This window comes from Akebia trifoliata, unplaced genomic scaffold (assembly GCF_017979445.1).
Source record: "Akebia trifoliata isolate Shusen 1 unplaced genomic scaffold, ASM1797944v1 Contig00333, whole genome shotgun sequence".
Classification (NCBI taxonomy): Eukaryota; Viridiplantae; Streptophyta; class Magnoliopsida; order Ranunculales; family Lardizabalaceae; genus Akebia; species Akebia trifoliata.
In genome coordinates this window covers 15372-33093 of record NW_028236968.1, presented here as the reverse complement: position 1 = coordinate 33093, position 17722 = coordinate 15372, and the positions used below count along the sequence as shown (strand labels likewise).

Sequence of the window (17722 nt, the reverse complement as noted above, 5' to 3'; positions counted from 1 at the left end):
TCCATGCCTAATAAGAGTCATCTCGGTCGAATCTTCCAATACATTTGAGACGTCTCGTCTTTCAAAATTTTCAAAAATGAGCATGAAGTATTAAATCTCATTTTAAAAATTGACTTGTGCATCAATCTCATTCATGCTTGATACCAAGACGACTTGGACGATACGTCTCGATCTCGGACAAGTTTTGAAACCATGGTTGTTAGTAAGTCATATAGGAGTTCTTGAGTTAAGTGGCCTTGATAGACATCCAAATCCAATAGAATTTCAATATTCTCATATTCTATATTTCTTGCTGTTGAAAAGTAGGTCTTGCCTGAAAATGTTATACACATAACTAGAAGTTGAGCATTTGAAGATTAGATAGTAAATTAGATATTTTTGTACTGGGCAGCCAGGGAATTGTTATTTTCTTCAATTTTAGTGGTTAACATCATCTGAATTTTGTGGTTGGAAACTCATCATCTTCTACTTTAGCAGTAAATGCATTAAAGCCACCCTTACCTACCTCCTACTGGACCGATTACTTTTAGTTTGTTATCCTCGGTCTCAACCAAATTACCTTATCAATGTATGCAACAGAAACTAAAAATAATAATAATAATTAATACCTTGAATTAATTAATGGATCAATGACTAAGCATTATCTCAACTTTCTTAAACAGCAATTCAAGGCCCAGTATTATTTTCCTTCTTTTAACATGCAAGAGAGACAACAACGTTTGTAAGCATCTCAGATGTTGCAACTTATATTTACTGTAAAATGGTGACACAAATGGGGTGAAGCAAATGAAAAATCCTATTCTGCTTGTTCGAGTGATTTCCATGATGGATTGCCTTCTTAAGAACAGAAGAACAATCAATCAGTTTATGTTTCCCTCAATCTTCTATAAATTTACCTAGGGATCAGATCAATATAGGTTTCCTAAGGATTAGTTTCCAACTAAAGAATAGCTTCTAATCTCAGTAAATAATTGGATACAGATGCTGGACTCTAGAATTTTCCTTTCTGGAATAATTCCATGTTGCTTTAATGAAGATAAATAATAATAATAATTGTACAATGGGCAAGGAGGCACAGGTCATGGAAGATAAACAAGGAGGAACTCTTCAATTCCCCAAATGACCTGAACAAGCCATACTACCATGCCATGCTTGGTCGTGGAAGTGGTTTTCCCACCTGTGCAGTAGAAAATATTGCCCCAGGCCTCTGAACTTGCTGGTTATCTCTCCATACCATCATCATGAAAGGTTAGTGGTGCTCTTTAGCAGTATTTCTATCTTCCAGAGGGAACTTGCCTGGTTCAGATTCAGTCCATCTGAAGCATTTAAAATATCTAATTAATTGATTCAACCATGAGGTGGTGGAGGCTTGGAATATGAACCAATAGGAGTTCGCATAAGTGGATTCCATCGATCAAACACTATCCGCCCTCCTCGCCCAATCCTTCCACGATAACAATATGGCGGTGCAGAAGAGCCATTTTCAATTGGGGGTTTTGTTGGTGGTATGATGCCTGCAGCAGCCAACTTTTCTGGATCTAAAGGTCTTGTAAACAACAAAACTGGCTCATGTGGACCCTGCATTAATCCCATATTCAACTATTCGAATTAGGCAATGCATTTTCCATGCAGCAAGCCAAAAAAGTGACATGAATAAAAACACAAAAAAACAAATTTCAGAATTATTTGGCAAGTGGGGAGGTCAAAGGCCCTCAAAAGCAATTATCTTTGTCCATACTCTAGAATTTAAGTTTCCTTTTCCATTTAGAAGAAAATGGGAAAAGGAAAAAATAAAAATTAAATAATTTTGCTAAGCTTAAAATTGACAAAAGAGAAATATAACTTGGTTCCACATGCACAGAAGAAAAAATTATAAAATTAATTCTTTTTTTTTTTTTGCTAAGCTTAAGATTGACAAAAGAGAAATATGACTTGGTTTTCTCGTATATGTGTGTGTGTGTGTGTGTGTGTGTGTGTGTGTGTGTGTGTGTGTGTGTGTGTTTGTGTATGTGTGATCATCATCAGCTTGAAGCCATGAAAGGCACACGGGAGCTGTTTTAGTACATGGCTGCCTGTTTGTCCATTTGAGCCGAGAAAACCATCCTCAGTAAAACCATAGCCTGGCAATGCCAAGGATCATGGTGCAAAGCCACTAAAACTTAGCAGTCAATCAACCACTAAAACTTACTGAGCTCAATTTTGAAGGTATACAAAAACAGCATAAAATGCTGCATATATGCCACCCATGGGATTACCTGACATCTAACATGGTTCATGAAAAGTAGTAATCTTATTTTCAGGACTTCAAAGCAAATGGATTAACTGTCTCTTTGTTTTAAGCTTTTTTTAAGTTCATAGCCTACCAGGCTCCAATACAAACTTGTCTAGAAAGAACGGTATTAACCCCATATTGCAAGAAATATTGGAGCAACCAAAGAAGACAAAACATGATATCATATGAATACCTTATACTTCATTTGAATCCGTTGAAGACGAATTTCATTCTCCATAACTTCTCTCTTCTTCTCCTCCCTCTGCAAATCATTACTCTATCAGGCTAACTGTGGATCTCAAGCGAGGTTTTTAGAAAATGGTATAACTGCCAGCAGGCCTTACCATTATTTCTGGTATAACAGTAATGTAATGGCATTACATAACAACAGCCAAACCTATATGTGTGTATTATAGTGGAGTGCTAATGTCCAAGACTTCAGGGGGATGTTAGAAAGCTCCACAACCCTTGATTTTCCATAAATGTCCATAAAAGGCATTTATTATTTTGCCTTTTAGTATAAAAAACATGGTGGCATTGTCTTATGCACTGGTATTTACTGTTATTTTACACACATAACAACCATTATAAACATTGAAAAATGCTGTCATTTTTCAAAAAAGGAACGGTTTCAAGCGGATCTCATAGGAACTGCCATTCATTATTCTAAAACCATGCCCTCAAGTGGTAAATAAGAATCTTCATACCAAGAAATATAAAACAATAAAATTATTAAGAAGGTTTTGAACTTCTTCCAGAAAGAAACAAATACATACCTTAATCAGTGACTCTAGCACTATTTTGGCTTGATACAAATTGTGCCTGACCTGAAGAAAGTGAATCGAACCAACAAAAAAAAAAAAAACCAAGTAGAAGGAAAACATGAGCATTTATATTTAATTCAAAATTATTTTAAGATGACATCTGAAACATACCAATATTCAGAAACAAAATCTTTCTATTGAATTTTAATTTTTTTTTTTTCCCATTTTTGAATTAAACTAGTGACCTCAGAAGAACAACAATTACAACAAGAGCATGTACAAAACCTAGACTAATTTTATATAAGTAAAAACCTACAACAATTTGAAAAAAGCGAAAGAAAGACAAAAGACCCTGCCGTTTAAGAAGCCATGTAAGAACACAAGCACTAATTAGCGGAAAGCACATTTTTGTTTCTATCCTCGTAAATTAACTGAGGTCTGAGCTTGCAATAACCATTTTCAATCACCAAACAGTGATAGTTCAAAAAGAGATTTCGAGTTCATTAAAGGTCAAAATAAGCATGAGGTATAAAAAGGAGTCAAACTGATAATGGTGTTTACCAGGCGTAGCTTTTCAAAAGACTGGACATTGTTTTCCCTCCTTTGCATCTAAATACCAAGGAAACAGTAAGAGCTTGTAAGGGGGCTGATCAATCTGTTGTGCTGGTACTTCAACAAGAAATAAAATTAAAATTTATCCTTTATATGAATAAATATGGGAAGGAATTCAGAAAGAACACCACGACCTACCCTTCTTGTGTGTAGCCGGTGGGCTTTCTCCCTTGGCCTAAATACATTGTACGGATTGGTATCATTAACTGGTGGAGGGGGCTGCATTGACAAAAACAGGTTCAAATTAGCTGGACCATCATGTACATTTGGAAGGAACTATTTCACGGCACTAGACATTTGACATAGGGCATAGATATAATTGAACGGTCAACAAATTTATATTTATGCTTACATACTTCCTCTATGAAACTTTGTCTAACAAAAGAAAATATGTTTTCAACAACTAAAAGGAGAATTACACAATGCAGTGGCATGGACACCGAGTAGTGACAACTGGCATCTCATAATCAACACTGATCATCAGCAATGCACGGGTGAGAAGACAAGGAATGACCAGTCAGGCTTTCTTGTTTTTCTTAAATACCCCAGTTTCTTAGAACCAGTGCATGACCCACATCCATCTAATCCAACAAATTTATAAATAAAAAACTAAAGACGTTTTGATACTTTGAAAAACAAAACTTCGGCCTCAGCCTTTGATTAGAACCACGTTCATGAGCAACTGGCCTGGTACTAATGAAACTTAAGCAAGGGACGGTTTAACTTGTTTTTCTTTTAAATAATCTATGCTACTTAGTGCAGCTCAGCGAAGAACCGAAAGGAAAGGTTTTCATGTTAGACACAAGGGGAACGCAACCTCACATCTTCCAAAGAGATGCATGAACATTTACAGGGATCTGGAAATAACCAAGAGGGAGCAAGGCCAAAAGAGTTTTTCGAATAAAGAAGGGGGAAAGAGTAAGGTCGAGTTCAGTGAACAAAAATCAGGAAGCTTACGGGTAAATCATAAAGAAGAATACTTGGGTTGATGTAACTTCTTAGCAAAGTGTATCTCCCCCATCCCCACTTCCACCCCAAAAATCCCAAAAAAAAATAAAAATTAAAAATTAAAATGGAGAGTTTACAAGGAAACAAGAAATCTAATATATCAAGCCCTAAAATAGACAAAGACCACAATGGATCTATGATAAGATCATTTCTTTACAACATAACGGTATACAAAGTCAACAGACCTTAATCAATGCAACAGGATTTATGGTTACAAAAACTGAAACAGAATGGAAACAGGAAATCCAATGCAACATAATGGAAATAGGAAATCTAAAATATCAAACCCAACTAAAATAGAAAAAGACCACAAGGAATCTACGATAAGATCATTTATTTACAACAGAATGGTAAACAAAGTCAACAGACCTCAACCAATGCAATAGGATTTATGGTACACAAACTGTTGAGGATACTTCTAAGATCTGGTACAAGCCAAACTCTTATAGGGGATTTATCAAAACCATTGAATTCGGAATATGGAAAAGTAGTTCAATAGTCACCATACCATATATCTTATGTAACCATAAATCCTATTGCATTTATGGTTACACAAACCGTTGAGGGTAGTTCTAGATCTGGTCCAAGATGAACTCTTATAGGGGATCTATTGAAACCACTGAATTCGTGATATGGTAAAGTAGCTCTTGGATAGTTACCACATTTCACATCAAATGTAATGCATAGTCATCAAACTCAGCAACTTATTGAAAAAAGATCGTGAAATGTGACTTTTTTCCTTTACAAATTAAACAAAATTCATGTTATCAACCCTAATTTAAGATATGGCGTTATTACTAGCCTCAGACTAACCTATGAGAACCTTTCAAGTAAAAGTTGTTGATCCTTCCTTATACATTGGATCAGCTATAGGTGTCATTACGTTCTCCTTTTTTATCAGTAAAATTCTAGAGGTATCATTACATAAAACTACACATCTAGCTAGTAAAACTATATATCTAATGCAATTTGTAATCACCAAACTTGGCTACTAATTGAAAAAATCACATTTTAGTCATGACATTTCAATAGTTGCAAGTTTAGAAAAGTAAAGACGTTCACAATTAAAACGTGAGGTACACTATTTTTCAAATAAAAAAAGCCACCTGCGTAACTTAAAAAAATGATAAAAAAAATTTAAAAATCCTAATATCTGAACCCATTTCACAAATAAACATGCAATAGGCACATCTTTTATTTGAATGAACATGCATTTTATGACGTGCAAATAAGAACAAAAAACAATTCATAACCAACCAGTATAAAATTTCAATCTTCTTAGACTCTCTCCTAGGTGATGCACTAGAAAGAAGAGATGACCCAGATGAAGATGATGGTGAACATTTTTCTGATCAAGTGTTAAGAGAATGAAGATACTATTGAATTTGATGATTCTGATTGGTTGATGAATATTATCTTCTCAATAAAAAAAGAATATTATCTTGGATTCATGATTGCAATCTTTTAATATCTTTAACATATTAACCTTGAAGATGTTGTGGAACTGTGATTCCTTTTTGTGGATGTACAGATGATATCAATAATAGATTTGGTGATTATTCAGTAGTTTAAATGGGATGTGATGATATAATATGCCTTGATGTTATGTCTGTTAATTTTTATCAATGTCATGCATTGCCTCCTGATATTTTATATCAATGGTCACACTTTTTAGCATGTATAAGTGTGTGGAAAAATATTATCATATTCATTTATTTAGTGTAAATATTAAATAATTGCTCAAAAGATATACTGAAAAATTAGAATGAATGTGTAATGTGTGAAATATACTGTTTCATTTTTTACAAATTTTTACATTATTTTGTTTAATTTCTTAATTTTCCTAAGTTTACCTGATTTCTTTTTCGAATTTTCCCCCTGTCGACTTATTCCTGAACCCCGACATGGTGATGTAACGAGAGAACACAGAAAGATGAACATGATTCTTGGTACAATACGTAATCAGATTATCATATCCATAACCAACATGCAAGAAAAAAAATGTTGCAGATTGGACCATTATCCAGAGTAGAATCACCTGCAATTGACGAAGAATGGGTTTTTGCCGCCGTTCTCGCTGATAAGATAAAGAAAGACAGAAAGAAAATGCATAAGAGTTTAAACACCGCATAAGATATGATTTAAACTTACACTTGTCAAGAAAAGAGTTCATAGATAAACTTAAAAAGGACACAACTGGCTAGTGAATTTAGCTCTCAACTACCCCTATATAGAGATTAACAGAAACCACAAAAACTGTGTAGATCACCACCTTTTGTCACTAGAACTGTCATGTAATATTTATGCACACACATATACCATAACGATAAAAAAATATCCCTGAACTACAAGAACCACAAGTAGGACATCAAATTGTTAAACATTGGACACATACCTTTGCTTTCCAATAGTTATATACAGTCTGGAAAACTGGGTATCGTACGGATTGGGATTGTAGGGCCTGCAGCATAAGGAAACTGTAAATAGTTAGAATAAATGCAAGCTGCTGTCTCTCAAACAGGACAACTTGATAAGGATAGCTTGCTTGGTTGAAGTATAAAGAAAGCATACCACACCATTAAATGTATACTTGATAAACCTAGCTCCTCAATTAAGAGAAGCAACAATTTATGACTTACACCCTCCATCTTTTTGTCAAATTCTTAGGAAAAGAATAAATAACCATGAATTTGGATGTACGAAGTTCAAATGTTCTACTATCAGGAGCTATTTTTCCATGCCCCTTAACTTCACTAGAATCTCTCCCTCAGAATATGCAATCCAATAAGGTTGGTATGTGAGCCAATATAAGAAATTTTATAGAGTTCAACATCTATGACTTTAAATATGTTCATGAACTAGAGGTAACTACTTCATTTCAATAGATTATAATTTAAAATGATATCAAAAGACATCCTACTCTATCAGAAAGAAAATGTTCTTTAGTGAAATCCAACTAATAGTAATAAGAAAATATGATGCCGCCAAAGTAGTGTGCCTGTTAAATCATATGATAGGCAATCAAAGGTAAAGTCACAGCGAACAGATACAGGAAAAAAGTCCAGATTCACAAATCCCATCAGGTTAGATATCACTAACTTCTAGCAGGTATAAATTTTTACACTGCTTTAGAAGCTGTTAGATGCGTTGGAAAGCTATTTCCAAGATATACACCTATTTCACAACTTCTGTGGGGATTCTGATGTTTTAGAGCGTTAAATCTCCATTGAAAAGTTTTGGTAGGGAAGTCAGATTTATTTTGGTATTATTAAGAAAACATTTGTTACAAATATACGGCTAGGATCAGTCTTTTTAAATGACGTATGAGATGAGGCAAGGCATTGCACTCAGTGATAAAATTCTCCAATTTTTTGAAAAAGTCACGATTAATTCCTGATTCTTTCAATCAGAGATTTAATCCAGACTTATTTGCCAAGATTTGAAAAATACACATTTATATTTTTAATTTTGTTCAAAATATATATATATACATTATCCATAAGTAATAGTATATTTTTATTTTTCCCAACTTTGCCAAATCCCAACTTTGGCACTATGGTTGCACTAGCAAAAGACTTGAGGCATGAGGCGTAAGCTAGGTGAGGCGGCACTTCTTAAAACAAAATAAATAATTAAACATCAAATGAATATATAAAAAATAAGATAAAAGAAAACAAAAATCATAGCAAAATCTCAAAAAGTATGAGGATCATAATTTCACATTCCAATGTTTATTATCGAAAGGGAATTTTAGTAAAAAAAATCCACAAGTTCGGTCCCTAAAGCAAACAGCCCCATTTTAATTTTATTATAGCAAACTGAACGTTTTGCTACAATAACTTCAGCATTTTGACGAAAATGCCCTTAACCCACTAAACTCATTTTCTTTTTATCTCTCTCTCTCTCTCTCCAACCCACATCCTTCTCCTCTCTCCACTGATACGAAACAAAAGGGAAAAAAAAAAAAGGTCTTCGTCTTCATCAAAAAGACAGGTTCAATCGAATGAACATGAAGACCTCTCTAAATCTCTTATTTGAATTGATAGTCGCTCGCTCGAACACGAACAACTCTTTTATTTGAATCGATCTTCACAACAAAGTTGATTTGGATCAATCTTCATAGCTCTTTAATTTGAATCGATTGTCACAGCTCTCTGGTTTGAATCGAACACGAACAACCCCCTGGATTTGATTCAAACACGAACAACTCGCCGATTTGAATTGAACACGAACAATCAAGAGTATGGCTCCATCATCACAAATGACCATGAGAAGAAGAGTTCATCCTCTTGTTTCCTTGAACCCTTACCAGGGAAACTGGACCATAAAGGTCCATCTCACGAGCAAAGGAAATTTAAGAGTTGAGTTCATGTCTTTGATTTAGAATTAACAAATCAAGATGTAAGAAATTATGAACTTGGCAGAGTCAACTTTTTCAGTTGAGTTACAAGATCTAAGCATAAATTTTGATTACATAATAACTAAGATGGAAATTTTTTTTTTTTGTGCTAAATGAATAGATTGTATAAAACCAGAAAGAAATCCAAAGGGAAAGACCCTTAATTTACAAAACGAAAGTTAGGGAGAGCAAGGCTACCCATGAAAATTTTCTAAGAACACAAGGGAAGGCTATTAAAATCAGAATACACAGTAGAGGTTTGATGAAGGACTCCAAATTTTGTTGAGTCTGTGACTGTGTTGTTCTCCCGCCAAACATGGTACACTCTCCATGTTAGACTCAAGAGTCTATGCCTAATCAGATCCATCTAAGGCTCCAACAACCAAGGAATATCCGAACCCGAAAGGCATTTCACCAACAATAAAGAATCTGTCTCAATAAAACCTTTTTGGAACTAAGGTTGAGATCCATTAAGGCGTGGAGCAACGATCTACATTCAGCCACCTTGTTCGTTGAGAGCCCAAAAAACCATGCTGCAGCTTGAATGAGATCAACATTCTCATCCCTGATGACACCCCTCCACCTGCCACACCTAGATTACCAGTACAGGCCCCATGAAGGTTTAATTTAACCCATAGCCCATAGCCCTTAATCTGCTAAGCTCGTCAGTTACGTGCTATTTGCAGACTGTTGAAGACGATTGAAGTTGACGCAATTGCAGACAGTTGAAGACGATGCAAATCCACACAAAACCAGAGATGATGGATGAGTTGTTCGATCGCTTCAAAACAATGAGGGTTGTCTAGGTTCGATTAAAAAACAATGAGGGTGGTTCGATTGTTCGATCGAATTTTTTTCGTTCGATAAAACCTATTTTTTGGATGAAGGCATGAAGACAAAGACCCTTTTTTTTTTCCTTCTGTTTCGTATCAGTGGAGAGAGGAGAAGGATGTGGGTTAGAAACCGAGAAAGATAAAAATAAGTTTAGGCCAAGGGCATTTTCATCAAAATGCCAAGGTTACTGTAGCAAAACATCCAGTTTGATATAATAAAATTAAAATGGGACCGTTCGCTTTTGAGACCAATCTTGTGGATTTGTTTGCTAAAATTCCCTTACCCAAATTGAACTTAAAAACTCATAAAAATATTAAAAATAATAAAAAAGCGTAACACAACTCTAAGTTGGAAGGGAAGAACTAGGTTTGGCACAGGAAGAAAAATAGAAGTTTGGAATAAACGAAAAAAGGTGGAAGAAGAAGATGAAGAGCATAAATTGTTGGAGTTGCAAACCTAATAGGACTTGTAAAGATCATGACCAAAATATATGATGTGCATAGGTAAGGAAATTTACGTAAATTAACTGTTATAGGGGACAATTTTATAATTCACAAGGAGTATTATGTAGTGATACAAGTAAAACGTTGGAATAATATAAATAAATTCATCACATTCTCACAAGGCACAAGCCTTAGTCAAGGGTGGCAACATGGTATGCACATTCCTAAATGCGTAATCCTTTTTCAATGCATCTTTGTATAAGACATAAGTCTTTGAGAGAAAAAGGACCTTTCATCGAAGCCCCAAGGTCTTTTCTAAAGCCTCGCCTCGCGTAAACCTTCAATGCATAGGCCTTGAGTTAGTTTCAGGGTTTACTTTTTATAGATAGATGTTCTTAGAACATTATGAGAAGACACTTTTGATGATTGAATAGTATTTGTCTTTTGTTTAATTCCTTAATGAACTGTAGGGAGGTCATACATTAGCACCCTGAATGAAGTTTTTCTAGATTTCCCTCTAAAGAAATCTTAATTCCAATGGTGACCAAAGACTTATCTCTTATAAGGCTAGACCTTCTACCAGTTGCCTACATTAAATGGTATTAAAGTGAGTTCATTTTGAAGGTACCAAAAAAGATTCGATGGCTTAGATTTTACAGATTGTGATGGTCATAGAATATCTTAGAGCATTTCAACCTGAGTTATAGAATGACAGATCATACCATCTTTATGTCCATTATATTTTTATCTATAACAATACATCATAGATTGAGTTATCAACAATCTTCAATGATGAATATCCGATGGAGGATATTGTGCTATTTATGATGATTGGGAGTCACCACCAGTCCTGATTCTTCGTTTTTTTATAAGAAAAATAATTTATTCACAAAGGGAAAAATAGAGGCCAAGGTGGTCGCGGTAAACTAGGGGAAGCCCTAGATACGAGGAAGGGAAAGAATCCATCATGCTTGTTGTGACTACCTAAGGTACAAAAGATTACAGAATAAATAAGGCCTTCGCCATGTCGATAACATGTACACACAGTCTTCACCTAACACCTAAACTACCCACGTAGCCATATAGAGATGGTTTTGTTTGTTACTTGGCATTGATCTTCTTAAGCTGTCGGAGAGAGACACCTCTGGCCAGTTGTAGAGCTCGAGAATAAAGGTAATCATTCTTGTGCGGTAAAAAGAAGTGTCAAACTAAAAGAGATGTTTCTCCCATTATTGAGTACCTTATTTATAGCCCAAACCTTTGTCCTTTAGAGCAATTGGATTGTGCCATTTTCTCATCTCATATTCCTTTTCTTGATTCTGATCCCCCACATAACCATGCTCTTACTTAAGGGAAATAGGGCTACGTCAACACTATTTTGATGCTCAAAATACCCGAAACATGTGGCACTTGTTCTGAGGTCCTTCTCAATGAGTCGTCATGCCACGTCTCGTCTCATATGTCCAATGCATTCTTAGCTAGCGTCGAACCCTCCTTGCAGTAGAGTTGGCACCATAACTTGTGGCTTTGTCTCTTGCTTAACATGTGGAGGAGGCCCACATTGCCTCATCATCCTAACCTCTTGACACAATCTACATTTAGTCCCCTACCCATGAGTAAGGAGGCAATCACGTTTTCATGAGCTCCCTTGAATGGGTAAGATTGGTAAGATTCTTTAACCTGTGTATCAAAAGTCGCCATAACCCTTTCCTTTGGACTATCGTACGGTCTTCACTATTCAAACCCTTAAATACCTTAATGTTGTAATCTTCGGCATCCTCAAATTTCATAAACCATTGATCATTTTAATTTAAATATACGGTCAAAATTTCCTCGTAATCGTCCCCAATAAAGTTTATAAATAAGACGTTAGATTCCATGATGTGCCCATTTCCTTTCAGGCTTTGTGTTGAAGGGAGGTCTCATTGGGTCCTCTTACCTACCAATGTAGCCTCTCCTTCTTTACGATCCCTCTTCTCCATTCTTTTTATGCCCTAGGAGCTTTTCCTTTTACAACCACAACGAGTATGTGAGGGGGAAACCTTCATACATTTTCCATGGTAAAAGCTCCGATCCTATCCCATTTTCCTTCTTGGTTTTTTTTTTTTTTGCTATCTCTAGCTCAGTCGTCGACGTCGGTTAAAGAGAAATCTCTTTCATTATCCCGTCTCCTTCTCTGACGGGAAGTCCTTTCGGTGTTAAATTTCAAACCACCCCCCCCCCCCCCTCTAGCCCCCTATTTTCACATGGCAAGGTGTTTTCATTTCCCCAACATTCACCATCTAAAGACTATTGTCGAACACATGGCAAGTAAGGGCAAGATGCCAAGCAATATGGCGCCAAGTAAAGCCGCCAAACATCACCACCTTTGGATACAACAATATCGACTTGAACACAAAAAGAATTCCCCAGAGCGACAATTTCTTTTCCAACCATTGGGATTTGTTATGTTTCAGTCAAGCCACAAAAGGGCATAAGTAGTGATTCATCAACGACCCCAAAGAGCTCAATCCCGACTACACAACCCATTTACCCTTGGGCCAAGGGGGATATGGCGTCATCTCCTATAATATTTTTATCTCATTCCCACCCTTCCGAGCAATGGGCAAGGTGGGTGACTCATTTGTTTAAGGACGACCACATACTGAAGATGTTGAAACTAGCGGAGATTTATGATGCGTTATGTATTTCAACACATCTCAAAGTTGAAAGGGACCTACCAAGGTTGGTAACATTGGTGTCTAGGTGGTGGTGTAGTATCCACGCCTTTATATGTTTGTGGGGGGGAAGTTACAACCACTTTGGCAGATGTTTATCTTCTATTCAGATTGCCTGTTGTGGGTGACACTTTAAAGGAAGACGTCACCCTTCTTTGAAGAAGAGCGTCTCATAGAGGAAGAGTTGATATTAGCTCAAACCGTTATTTCTAGGGCATGCCCAAGGATGATGGTTTTAAGGAATGCTCATTGTCTCTTAGAGGGTTTAATTTCCTATTAGCTCTTTAGGCACATAATTGAATGTGAATCGCAAGAGAAGGTATAGGAATTTCTCTTCCCCCTAACTATAAAGCTCGTTCAATGTCGTTGGTTGCCCCTTGCACCAATGTTTCTTGGAGGGCTATACCGTCATCTTTCACACCTTGAAGAGGACCTAAAGCTCGCCATCCAAATGAGGTTGTGGGAACATTTCCCAAATTATACTCCACCATCTATCGAGTTCCAATCAACTACTCCAAAAGGAGGGTTATTGTCGAATGGTTCAAAGGCTACGACACAGGTCCCTACAGCTATGTCGAGGGCATGGCAGTGGAGTGGAGTGAGGTCGACGAAGAATCTCTCCGTGTTTTTGGACATTCAAGATGAAGTGAAACATCAACCTTACTTCCCTATTCCCCATGGTATTTTTTTTTTATTGGTCCTATGGTATTGTTCAAGACATAACTTTTGCAAACAAGTTGTGGAAAGATATATCACTCAGAGACTGCCAACTTATGCGCAAATGGCATGTCATTTTTCTGTTTACCACTAACACTAGCTTTTTATTGTCCTTTCTTGGTGGTCGTTGGTTCGTCCAATACCATTTTCCTGACAAATGTGCTTGGAAAAGCTCATTCGACCAAGGCTTACCAAGTTTCATATTTGAACATCCTCATTCATCTGAGGTTATGGTGCACCATCATATAGCATATCAAGTAGACTTCTTTTTGCAAGGGTTCGAGTCCTTTCCTCTTCCCAAGGCAAGAGGTCCTGTCATATGATGGTTGAGGCTTAGAATTTTTTATTGAAGACTGTGGAGTCTTTTAAGAAATTTTTAGAGTCTTCGCCTAAGTGTTTTGTTTTACGGTCTTTAAAGGAATTGGCTTCACCGCCCCGTTGGAAAGTCCCGAAGGCTCCAACCAAGAAAAGAAACGCTTTTGACGCTGAAGATCTTAGTCCCCCTCTTGTCAACTCTAGCAAAAAGGGCAAGGCCCCATTATCATGTTCGACATTACCTTAGGCTTCATCAAGGCGGCATCATTTGGTGAAGAAAGCTACAAGTGGTAAGGAGAGTAAAACTACAAGTGGTAAGGAGTGTCATGGCACTATTGAGGAGGCACCATCTTCTCCTCTTCCATCTTGAAAGACTAGGAAAAGTGCCGTTAAGACTGGTCCTCGACATCAAAAGGGGTCACCCCTGCCTACGCAATTTGAGGACTATTCAACTAACTCGAATTCCTCCCTTGATAAGGCCTCAGCTTCCAAGTCACATAGGTCGCTCGATTATGAGACCTGTGCCACATGAGCAGTTCATGACGATGATGCACATGATCCCGTTGCCGTAGCATACGTATTAGAAAGGCTTAAGAGTACGCATAAGGGACCTAAAACGAAAGCCTTGATGTCGTTGTTAATAAGCTTCTTGACCCCTTACCTTCTTCTTTGGTAAGAGTTAGATTGGTAAATCTATTTTTCTTTTCCTATTACTCTTTATTTATCCCATCTGCTTTTCTTATTTAACAGGAGGCTTCACAAAAGACTCTTGAGGTTTTTTTCATGCAAAGTACACCTTCCATTTCCCGTCATTCTTCTGAAGTCAATCGATCCTCTATAACCCCTCGGAAGAGAAAGTTACCCCGTTGGCGTTCTAATTTGAATGAGAGAAAGGAAAGTTCCTTAGGGGCATCCAAGGACGAAGCATTAGTTGTCCCACCTAATGATTTAGAGGAGGTCGTTCACGATGTAACCGAGGCTCAAATCGTGGATTTAATCCGATCAATGGACAATGGCTAGAACACAAATTCAATTCAAGAGGTACAACAAAAATCTCCTCGCAAGGGTGAGTCGTCTCATGCCAATTTTGATCTCAACACCGATGGTTCGGCCAACAATCCCTAAGAGACTAACACTTCAAGTGCGACTTTAGAGGCCGATGAAGAGGTATGTGTTGAGAAGGTTGGGAGTCCCACGCCGGAGGGGGTTTAGAATCAAACGATGAGAATCACGCCAAGGCTGCCGAGATTGGCCAACCCATAACATGCTTGGGACCAGGCGTCGATGCATTTGTCATGGGTTTCACAATTGCCTCAGTGTTCGTGGGTTTGGATCCAACAATCAAGGAGTGTACCGTGGGTGTTGAAGATCCCATGGCGTCTAGTGAATAGAAGGAAATTGTGATGACTCATGCTGAAGAGGTCATAGAGCCTATATTGGTAACAAGTGAGGGTAACACAAGTGGTGTGAGCACCATAGAAGGTGTTGTCGATAAAGAGTGGGTCCAAGTTATACTTTTTTTAGACCTCGTTCAGCAAACACCAACGCATAAGAATTTGTACCTTACTAAAGCGAAAAGTATCCTTCCAAGTGGTCAATTGGATGTATCAACCTCTTCATCGGAGGTGAGTATCGTGGGATTTAAGGTAGCCACTGAATACAACGGATTGTATAAGGAAATCTATGATAAACATGACCCATATTGCGAGAAACACCATTATTGAGGTATGCTCAGGAGCTCTGTCCCATTTGGTAGCCAACTTTCTCCAAGTGGTAAAGGTCATGCACTCAACTCACGTTATTGTTTTAACGCCTCAGATCTTGAATTTTTGGGGTAGCCAACTCTGGTCTGCAGAGCGTGTTGACTTCAATGTGACTTGGCTCAAAGGGTTGTATGATAACACGATGTGTCTCTTTCACAAACAGACGAGTATGGCTTATGTTTTATCAAAAGTTAAATCTAAGGTAGATGAAAAGAACATGACCCCTGAAGAGGCCGAACATGAGCTTTGTGATTAAGAATCTCGAATTGTGCACATGCATGGCAATATTGTCTATTTGAGGGCTGAGAGAGATGTTCTTGTAGTAGACGTAGAAGTTGTTGAGAGACATCATGCCCATGTTCACCCAACTGATAGTTTTGTGCTAAGCAGACATTTATGATTCCAATTCTCTTAAGTTCATCTTTTGGCATGTACTGCATTATGAGGGTGGTTGCGCCCCCCTTTTCTCTTTTTTTGTGTGTGTGTCCCTATGTATGTTTATCTCTCTCTCGTCTTTTTTAATCCAATGGCAAAGGGTTGTTCACAAGCATGGGTGGACATGTATTAAAATATAAGTATTACAAAGAACATGGTCTCTTACTCATCGATTAGAACCAATCAATAACGAAAGAGAACAATTGAAAGAATACTTTCTCACTCTAACAGATGAGCCCTAAGGGCATAAGACAAGCAAACATAAGATGACTCACTCTTACAAAGTATTGTCATGTAGAACATAGGTACAAAGTAAAATTATGTACTTCTTACAAAATAAAGTGTTATCCTTCTTGAAAAGAAAACAAACAAAGATAGGAGATCGTCATTCATTACGTAGAAAAAGCTCCGCAGATACACGCATAGGTTGTGCTGTCTACAACAAAGAAAGACTTTCCTTAGTGCCTCCAAGTGTGCATCCCATTGCTTACTCTTCACTACTATGTCATCAACGTAATCTTCGACTTCCTTATGCAACATATCACGAAAGATCTTCGTCATCGCACAATGATACGTGGCACTAGCATTTTTAAGCCCAAAAGGCATTATCGTGAAATAAAAATTTCCAACTGGTGTACGAAACATTGTCTTTTTGGCATCTTCTTCCACCATTTTAATCTAGTTGTAGAAGCTATATCCATCCATAAACGAAAAAATTGCGTCCAACAATGGTGTCAACAAGTAGATCGATATTTGGCAAGGGGAAGTCATCCTTAGGGCAAGCCCAATAAAAGTTACGAAAATCCACGCAACAACGTAAATTTTTGTTTTTTTTTCTCAAGTACAATGTTGGCAAATGTCGGGTTTTGAACATGTTTAAAGAAGCCAGCTTCTAAAAGCTTATTGGTATCTTCTTTAATTTTCTCTTCCACTTCTTGTTTTAAGCTACGAGTTGTTTGTTTGACAGGTTTTGCACTCGTGTTCACATTCAATCTATGCACTGCAACTTCAACCCCTAAGCTCGACATTTCGGCATATGTCCATGCAAAGACATCAGAGAAGAACTCTTGCAGTAAGGCTATCAACATGGTTTGATCATGAGGCAAAGTGCAACCAACAAAACTTGGCCGTGACTAATTGTTGGCACCAATATTTATTTCTTCTAACATATATGTCATCGTCTCAACACCCTCCCGTGCATTTAGTGGTTCTTCAATTACTCGTTCCATGTTTTGATCATCTGGGGGAGACCCTTTCAATGTATTTGTAGAAGCCATAGTTATCATTTTCTCTTAGTCTCCCACTTAACCATCATAATTGATAAATAGTCTTCCCACCAGGTAGAGTTGCCCTCATTACACGTCCTTTTTTAGAGTTATCATTTTCTTGAAATACCATGCGCTTGCAAAGAGTTGAGTTGTTGAACTAACTCCACTTTCGGCA

The 17722-nt window shown here is 37.2% G+C and overlaps 1 protein-coding gene across 1 annotated transcript in view; it reads right to left on the bottom strand.

Annotated features, from left to right (window-relative positions):
• Positions 1–778: 778 nt before the first annotated feature.
• Positions 779–17722, bottom strand: part of LOC147381616 (enhancer of polycomb-like protein 1) — a gene marked incomplete at its 5' end in the record, with an annotated part of 32309 nt that continues 15365 nt past the window's right edge. The window contains 7 exons of the mRNA XM_086430165.1: positions 779–1578; positions 2466–2534; positions 3049–3099; positions 3598–3645; positions 3787–3867; positions 6695–6733; positions 7052–7117. Of these exons, the coding sequence (XP_086286291.1) occupies positions 1348–1578; positions 2466–2534; positions 3049–3099; positions 3598–3645; positions 3787–3867; positions 6695–6733; positions 7052–7117 (585 nt within the window). The remainder of the gene's footprint in view (positions 1579–2465; positions 2535–3048; positions 3100–3597; positions 3646–3786; positions 3868–6694; positions 6734–7051; positions 7118–17722) is intronic.